Raw genomic sequence first — 9,410 nt, 5'->3', positions numbered from 1 at the left:
CGTGTTCAACTAACTCTCTTGACTTCCTAGCCAAAAAATGAGCTGTTGGTTGTGTATAGCAAATATTAAAGGTGCTTTTGAAGCCTGTAATCAGTACTTTCGAGGAGGGCAACTTGTCTTCTCACAAGCTCCCTATGGACTGCCCTGGTCACTCTTCTATTGCTGTGAAGGAGACACAACAACCAAGGGCAACTTATAAAAATATATGTGTTTTGGGGGATTATACAGTCCCAGAGGGCTAGAGTCTTCGACCATTATGGTGGGAGCATGGCAGCAGGAAGGCAGCATGGTACTGGGGCAGTAGCTGAGGGCTTACATCCTTACCTGCAAGCACAAGGACGGAGACAGAAAGACAGACAGACAGAGAGAGAAGGAAGGGAGGGGAGGGAGGGAGGGAGGGAGGAGAGGGAGAGAGAGAGAGAGAGAGAGAGAGAGAGAGAGAGAGAAGAGAAAGAGAAGAGACAGAGAAACAGAGAAACAGAGAGACAGAGAGAGCTGGGAGTAGCCTGGGTTCTGAAACCTCAAAGCCCACCCACGGAGAGACACCTCTTCCAACCTGGCCATACTTCCTAATCCTTCTCAAAGAGTTCACCAATAATGATGACCAAGCATACAAAAATATGAGTCTAAGGGTGCCATTCCCATTCACAGAAGCACTTGGACTCTGGCCAATTTTCTCAGCCAATTTGAGTAAATACAACTACCCAGATGACCGACTTAAAATCAGTCCTTTTTTTTTTTTCCAGCAATACTTATCAAGTCTGTACTTCGATTAATCACTGCACGTGTGTTCTATGAAGGCAGACAACATCTATGAAAACCACACAAACCTGAACAGGAGGTGAAGGCTATGCAAAGAATCAGGCTGACAGCCCAGGAAAGAAAGGTTGACAGCGAGCGCATTCTATGAACTTAGGCCAAATGACTAACTTCTTCGAAACACTAGCTTTAGGTGTTGTTGTTTCTCACATAGCGAGACAAGAATTTAGCCCATCAACAAACAGTGTAGTTTATTTACAAACTAAACTTCCTATAAACTTTGACAAGCCTGTTGTTGCTGACTGATCCCAGGATATTCCCCCATTTGATACAAATCAGGCATTAGTGAATACTCTAGAAAGGTCTGGGATTTAAATTGCCTACTTAAACCTCTAGGCACAGGGAAGGTGGCCACTGTGATCAGTTTTCCTTTTTGGTGACTACTAATGAAGCCCATCCGTGTCAGCCATTGCCAAGGAGACCCAGAACCCAGCTGTGTAGTCTGCAAGCCTAAGGGACATATGTGGTTCAGGTTTGTGATGAAGTGTTCTGAGTTTGCATCACTGGTCAACCAATCCCTGAATGGAGGGGGGTGAGGGATGGGGGAGGGAGGGTGGAGAGACAGAGATAAAGACAGACAGACAGTCATCTCAGAAAGCCCTTCAATGTAAAAATGGCATGAAGACCTGACCCAGACAGTCTTAACTCTTCCAAAGCTTAAGGCAGTAAAGTTTGAAAACTGTCTAGAATTTCCTTTTAAGAAAGTCACCTTGTAACATCCAGTGTCCCTAGCGCTTTCATTCACTGAGTTTCCATCTTTAAACACTAATGGATACTTTCTCCATCTCTCTCTCTCTCTCTCTCTCTCTCTCTCTCTCTCTCTCTCTCTCTCTCTCTCTCTCTCTCTCTCTCTCTCTCTCTCTCTCTCCTAGCTCAGACAGTTCTGGAACTGGACAGCACTTTCGTGCAATAATATCAGCTAGCGTTTGAGATTCAGCCCTTTCACAGGAAATGGGAGGTTGAAGACAAAGGCACATTCAGAGAAGGTGCCAGCCAGCCTAAGCTCAGACTTTCTGGTAGCCTTTGACACCTACATGGTTCTCCTTTTAAAACCAGGCGCCGGCGCCGGCGCTGGGTCAGCACTTTCACTTGGCTCAAAGGACGGGCGCTGAGCGCCATCCTGCAATTTCTAAGGCGTCCGTGACTGACAGGAACAGAAGCGACTGCGCGACAGCCGGGAGCCAAGCAAGACTCCGAAGTCCCATCAAAGCAGCCTCAAATACGCGGTTCCCGGTTCCTAGCCACTCACAATGCCGTGGCCACGCAGAGTGTTCTTTTTTTTTCCACCCCCCAAACTCAGCTTTCCTTCTGGAATCTGTCCCCTTAGAATACAGAACAGGAACGCGGGCGGACTGTGTTCTGTTACTAGGGACTCGGTTGCAAAGGAGCAGCTGGGTGTACTAGCCACGCCCCTCTTGTGCTCCCCACGGGTGCTCACACCTACGCTCCCAAAGCAGTGAGGCAGGGGAATGCTGGGGGCTGGGCAGGGCGGAGCACAAAGGAAACCCGCCCCTGATTCCACCCCCAGCACAGATTGGCAGGGCTCGGAGGCGAGTCCTAGCCAATGGGCGCGTTCGGGGCGGGCCTGGAAAACGGCTGTTCAGGGGATTTAAGAGACGTCCGCGCGGCTGTAGGAAAGCCGAGTGGAGCCAGGACTTGCCAGGTGGAGCAGACGCCCAAGCCAGCGTAGACACGGAGCGCACCCTCACCGCTCTGGGTACCTCACCTCACTGCTTGTCTCCGGATAGATCTGAACCGCAGTCCCACGCGCCTCCAGGACCCACTCGCCACTGCCGCCTCCACAGCACCCATGGGGACCTGGAGACTTTAAAAGGAGTTTGGGGTTTCGGGCGCAGGGAAATCACGGGTACGGAAAAGCCGCTTTCTTTGCCTTAAAAATGGTTTTTCTTCGTCCGAGTGTGTGGATTGTGTGCTGGGTGAAAGAAAGGGGCTCTTTGGGTTGAAAGTAGACCTCTTCTCACACACACACACACACACACACACACACACACACACACACACACACACACACCACTAATACTCACCATGGGTTTCGCCTTGCCTCCCCTGTCTCTTTGTTAGGTTATTTTAGCAGCCTCGCCCTGGCGCAGTCCGATTGGCTCTATGAGAAGGCAAGCAAGGAGAGGGCAGAGTGTACCTGCCTGCGTGGGCAGGTGTGCCCCGGTGCTTGAGTGTACGTGCAAGTGTGCAGGCATACGTCCGGAATTATGTAGGAATTGGGGGTAGATGGTGCCAGTGTGTGGTCTCCAAGATGTTTCATTGTGGGTGTATGACATTAGCATTGTGGGTGTATGTACCAGCTTGTCAGTGTCTGGACTCCAAGTGTGCGAAATGTTGCTGATGTCAATTGAATGCCTGCAAACCAGTCTGTCATTGTGCAAGGCGCTGTAAGGGATGGGGTGTGACCCAGTCCAAAACGAGTAGGTGGGCTGCAGAGGATGGCGACCAGAATGAGCTCAGCTTGCTCTAGCTTCGGTCCTTGGGGCTTCTCTTGACACTCCTCTCTTCCTTCTGGGTAATCAGCTCCCACCCTGCCACAACCTGCGCTCTCTTCGCCCACTTGAACCTTACATGCTCTCTAGCCCGCCTGCGGTTTCTCCTCTGGAAGTTACGGGGCAGGGTTCCTGGGCAGAGTCAAAGGCTGGCTGAGCTGGTATAGTGTCTGCTCTGGCCCCTGAGACTGGTGCCTTCTTCTGTGTCCCCCCCCCCTTTTTTCCCCCAGGGAGTATCTGCAAAGTTGGCTGTTGCAGGCGACTTCAGTGCCGGTGATTAGACAAGCTGCAGGCACCTGGGGAACTGAACTCCTTGGGCAGGGGACACCAGGAGGGTCAGCCCGGACTCTGATGGTGTCTATCCTCTCTCCCTCGGCAGATCTCAGTTCCTGGCCCTGGCCTCGCCGCGTCATTGATGGGCAACCAACTGGATCGCATCACCCACCTCAACTACAGCGAGTTGCCCACTGGGGACCCATCTGGGATTGAGAAGGACGAGCTGCGAGTCGGGGTTGCCTACTTCTTCTCGGATGAGGAGGAGGACCTGGACGAACGCGGGCAGCCGGACAAGTTTGGTGTGAAGGGCCCTCCAGGTTGTAGCCCTTGCCCAGAGAGCCCCAGCCGCCACCATCACCACCTGCTGCACCAGCTCGTCCTCAACGAGACTCAGTTCTCCGCCTTCCGAGGCCAGGAATGCATCTTTTCCAAAGTGACCGGCGGCCCTCAGGGCGCCGACTTGAGTGTCTACGCGGTCACTGCGCTGCCCGCGATCTGCGAGCCGGGCGACCTGCTAGAGCTCTTGTGGCTACAGCCGGCGACCGAGCAGCCCGCGCCAGCCCCTCACTGGGCCGTCTACGTGGGCGGCGGGCAGATCATCCACCTGCACCAAGGCGAGATCCGCCAGGACAGCCTGTACCAGGCGGGCGCGGCCAACGTGGGCCGGGTGGTGAATAGCTGGTACCGCTACCGCCCGCTGGTGGCCGAGTTGGTGGTGCAGAACGCCTGTGGCCACCTGGGCCTCAAGAGCGAGGAGATCTGCTGGACGAACTCCGAGAGCTTCGCTGCCTGGTGCCGCTTTGGAAAGCGCGAGTTCAAGGCTGGAGGGGAGGTTCCCGCAGGAACGCAGCCTCCGCAACAGCAGTATTATCTCAAGGTGCATCTAGAGGAGAACAAAGTCCATACGGCTCGGTTCCACAGCCTGGAGGACCTCATCCGCGAGAAGCGTCGCATAGACGCCAGTGGCCGCCTTCGAGTGCTTCAGGAGCTTGAGGACTTTGTGGATGACAAGGAGTAGCCTCCGAGGGGCTGCCCGGCGCGCCAGTTCCCACGCCCGGAGCTCCCTTCCAGTCCCCGCAGTTCTGCACTCCACGCCCCCCTAACGCGCCCGCCCAGGACCAGCGGCTGGAAGCTTCAAGAACTAACCAACCCCCGCACTGGGCGAGCGCAGCTGCGCACCCCTAAGACAGCCCGGGTGTTGGTGACCGTGCCAGGGTAACCCAGCCTGCACCTCTCCCCTGGGTTGTGAAGGGAAAGAGGGAGTGAGCAAAAGGGGATCAAGGACATTACCTTTCCAGCGAGCCAAGGGTCAGTGACTCCTCAGCAGACAGGGCAAATATCCTTAGTCACAGGGAACCGTCACCACTATCCCCAGATGCGCACACACAGACCAGACGGAGGTGAGAATTAGTCTTTTGGGGACACAATTCAACTCCCGAGTGGAGAGTGGTGTGTCCTGGGATATCAGAATTCCCATGAAACCGAGCCTGTCTCTGCGTACTTGGGAGCGCTTCAGGGACTCCAGGTTACCCTGAGGCTGCCCAGCACTGTCCTGCAGCTCTCCAGCCCAGAGTCTCCTGACAAAGCATTCCAGGCTCCGGGCTGAGCTAGATAGGTTTGGCTTCCCGTTTGTACAACTGGAAGTAGATGCCATCCCCGGCTTGACCGACACTTGCCAGTAAGAAAGCCTTCTGGGTCCCGGGAGGAAAATGGCTGAAGCACCTCTTTGGGAGAGGAGGGCTTGCCGGCTCCGAAAAAGGAGCTAATTCACCTGGTGTGTGGGCACTTGAACTTAGCAAGGAGGAGGCTTTTTGCCCATGATTGCTTCCCTCCTCACTCACAGAGTCCTGTTTTCTGAGGGACTGAAGGAGAGGGAGGCAGGGAAGATCTACAACATTCCAGAAACCAGCATTAGGACAGCCTAGCCAGTGTCTTTAGTTTGGCTTTTCCTAACTAGAAGATCTTAGAAGGCGGGGGGAGGTGGAGATCGTTTGTAAAATGAAACAGCAGTTTTCCAACGATATCAACAAAGCCTACAGTGTCGACGCTTCTCTTGATCATTTTTAGCAACATGCTAATGAAATTTCAAATTGAAATTTTTATTTTCATGGCTTTAATCCATGATAGCTTAAATACCGGGGGCCATTAGGAGTGGAATTTAGCTAAGACCTTAGCTGACATTGCTTTCACTCTGGTTTTTCTCAACTCTTATGAGAATTCTGTTTGGGGGATATTATAGTTATTACTTTTTTTTTTTCCTGGCTTTACAAAGCAGGCCTGCAACGGTGGAGCTGTTCATTAGTGTGTATATTATACTGAATTTTTGTCAGTTCAAGGGTCTGCTGCTTTGGTGAAAATTGCAAGTTCCACGAGGGGTCTTTTCTTTATGCTGTATATCATTACCATTTCATCTTTGCATTCCCCTCCCCCTTGTCCTCACCTCTTGATTCCCCTTGAAAGGAATCTAGAGTTCACGGGATTCGGGGGCCCTCTTTTGTAGCTTGTCCTGCTATTTATTTCTGAGAACAGGGAAGCGCTCTTAGAAGCAGGACAGAATGTGTGTCTTTCAAAACGTGAAGGTTATGTGAAGCTCCTTCCTTTGGGCAAGAGTTTGTGGATTTTTCTCCAAGGGGTACAACCCCAGCCTAACTGATCGTTACTTGATTCTATGTGCTAGACGCATTTTAGAACGTATACATTCTCTCTTGAGGGAGTTCATCAGAAAATGGTGTTTAGCTAATGGTCGCAAGCAATTGAACACTATGGTTTAGTTGAACAGCAAACACTACGTCCAAAGCCACTCTCTTGGCATTTCAAAAATGATGCAATAAAAACTAATGGAAGTTAGCCGACAGGGAAATGCCATTTCAATGGTAAATAGTTTGTTTCTGTTTTCTGGGGATTTTTGTTGTTTTATTTCATTTCATCTTGTTTTCATGCTGGATTCATTCTCTGATCCTGAGTCAAAAGGTCAAATCAATGAAATATGAACTAAAGTATTTTTTCTGAAGCCAATCGAGTGATTTATTTTTTGAAACTGCTATGCTTTTCTTTCAGCACATACAACAGCAAAACTTTTGTAACAACTAAACTTAACCTTTGCATGTATGGAGAACTGAAAGTCATTTATTTCTCTAACTTAGTCTTTAGGCAAATGACAGATTGATTGACCATAAATCGAAATTCTTTCTGGTGTCTACACGCAACATATCCTTTCCTGTGTCCTATTACTGTATCTTGGCTCCCTGCTGAATTAAACACCATCCTAAGCACTGGTTCCAACAGGACTCCTTCTTGACATTGTGTCAATGAGTGGGCAAAAGAACTTATCAGTCTCCATCACACCCAAAACTGAATTATTCCTTTGATGGTACTTAAACCCTTTCTAAGAGGGCCACCCTCAGAGAGGAACGGTTTACAAACTTTATACTTGCTGAAAACTAATAGCAGTGAAAATCAGATTGGGATAGATTTGTTATTAGAGTGATCTGCCTAGGTCTTTGTGGACTTTTACAAATTCACAATAATAAAACATCGATAAGAAAAAAAATAATTGGAAAGGGTTTCTAAGGTCAAAGATCTCTTTGTACAGATCGCTTGAGTTTTATTGTGGGCTAATCCCATTTCTCTAGATTGCATTGGTTACAGGAATTAAGCCATGAGTTTTCTAACATTTGCAAAGGGACAATAAAGAAGCTTTAGTTTTTGTTGTCCTTGGGAGCTCTGTACTAACTCCCATGATGTGAAGAGGGTGAAGTTGACCTCTGTTCAGCCCTTACCAGGGTAGAGGCCACCTTTACCTTTTCTCCCCTGCTAAGAGGCATATCTGAAAAGCAAGCTAATACCTGGGAAAAAAAGACATTTAAAATGTAAATGAACTTACTGCATTAAACAAGCAAACAAACAAAATAAATAAAACAGATGAGAAAGGTGAGCTGGGCAAACGTTTGAAAAATAAAGCCCTCTGGTGCCATTCCTTTCCAAGTGTGCATTTTTCATTTGAAGAAGAAATCCTGTAGAAGTTGTATTTACTGCACCAAAACAAAACAAACAAAAAAATCAACCGTATCAATGAGCTAAATTAATAGGTATAAAATTTTCTTCAATATTTAACAATTTAAGTGACCTTTATGTCAGCATTTTCAAATGAAAAAGAATTATACACATTAATCTGTGTTTAGAAAATAGAATAGTTTGCCAGACACAGAATCAAATTTTGAGTTCATTGATGGTACATGATTGTATTCATCTTTTCCCCTTTCAGTGTCACGTGTCTTTGATGAACGCTTTTGTTCGAAAAAGGACATTTGTCAGAAAAAATGTTTTTTTGATATTTAAAAAATAATTAATTTCTTGAGTGCTCAATTTAGTTATCCTCATGATCTTCCAGTATCCTCTGGTAACTGCATCTGTTTTACTTCCAGCATCTCTAAGAATTAAAGGACCAAGTCACCTAATACACAAGGTAAAGTCAAACTGAAGTAAAGTTAGTAGTAGATTATACAGTAATAGTAAAGGCCCCTAATTTTTTCTAATCCACATGTATGTCCTCCAATCTCCCTGCTGCTGCTTTTTGCTTTTGCTGTTGGTGCTGAGCTAGGACTCGGGTCCTGTGCATGGTGGAGCTATGGGATCTTCATGGCTTCCCTTGAAGATATTGGTTTGTATTTGTGTGGAGAGACCATTTGCAGCATACACAAAAGGTACGCATGGAAAGCCACAGATTCCAGGTGCTTTGAAATAAGGAGTTTCAGTTAGATAATATTTCACCTAAAACCGAGTTCATTTTCACTGAACGGCTTTAGCTATTAGAAGAATGCTGGTATGTACCTGTCTACAATAACATTCATTTCCATATATACCTTTCTGCCACTAGCTAGACATTTCATTCACACACACACACACACACACACACACACACACACACACACGTTTTTTAAAGAGCAGATGGAAAGTGACTTAAGATTTTATAAATACAGGAGGCAGAATGCCCAGGGGTTAACGGTTAACTTAGTTCACCGGCAGTTGGGCACAACGTGCTGTGGCTAAAACCAAGCACAAACAAAATACGTGTACTGGCGTAGTTTTCTTGCATACACCTACCCACCACCCATGTGCCCCATATTTTTCTCTTTCTCTTTTTCTTTTCCTTTTGGCTTGTTTTTTTGAAGCAGGGTCTCACCGTGTGACCCTGGCTGGCCTGCAACTCTCAGTGCAGACCAGGATGTTGGTTTCAACCTCAAAATGCTCCTCTTGCCTACCCCACCTGAATGCTGCAATTAGAGAATGGCACCACAACCTCCAGTTTAGTTTCACTTTTTGAAAATGAAAAACAAACAAACAAATAAACAAACAAAAAAGCAAAACCAGAAGCAAAAGCAAGATTCAAAGGAAATGTGAAAAGGTCAGGAGGGACTGGAACAAATAAGGATGGGAATGAACTGCTGAGGTTATAAAATTTTCTGACCTGGTAAGCGTTTCAACAGGAGATACCTGGTCTCCAGTCTGACTGAAGACAGCAGAGAAAAGCTGACTCTGAGGCGCAACACTTTACTAATTTATGAGGTTCTCTGGCTTTTGAGGATGTGTGTTACCTCACTGGGTGTCCTAGTATAAGACTGCCAAGGTTTGAGTATGTTGGGATGAAGAAGGTCTTTTCTGCCCTTGCTGGGAGGATAAGATCTGTGCTTTAGGTGGCTGAACGTCCATGGGAGCAGGTCCCAGCTCTGGGTTTTCCTCCATTTCTCTAATGACTGAGGGTATGGAGCACATAGTAGGTATAAAAGGTATTTCAATCATATG

General features: G+C 47.9%; 1 protein-coding gene across 1 annotated transcript; it reads left to right on the top strand.

Moving 5' to 3' along the window:
* The first annotated feature begins 2,383 nt into the window (after positions 1-2,383).
* On the top strand, positions 2,384-6,887 carry Lratd1 (LRAT domain containing 1). Its single transcript, XM_032907489.1, has 2 exons — positions 2,384-2,686; positions 3,712-6,887. Exon 2 carries the CDS (start codon positions 3,748-3,750, stop codon positions 4,624-4,626), a length of 879 nt encoding a protein of 292 aa, XP_032763380.1. The 5' UTR covers positions 2,384-2,686; positions 3,712-3,747; the 3' UTR covers positions 4,627-6,887.
* The last annotated feature ends 2,523 nt before the right edge of the window (positions 6,888-9,410 follow it).

This window comes from Rattus rattus, chromosome 7, assembly GCF_011064425.1.
Source record: "Rattus rattus isolate New Zealand chromosome 7, Rrattus_CSIRO_v1, whole genome shotgun sequence".
NCBI classification, from domain to species: Eukaryota; Metazoa; Chordata; class Mammalia; order Rodentia; family Muridae; genus Rattus; species Rattus rattus.
The sequence above is the reverse complement of the archived record's forward strand: the minus strand, read 5'-3'. Positions and strand labels throughout refer to the sequence as shown.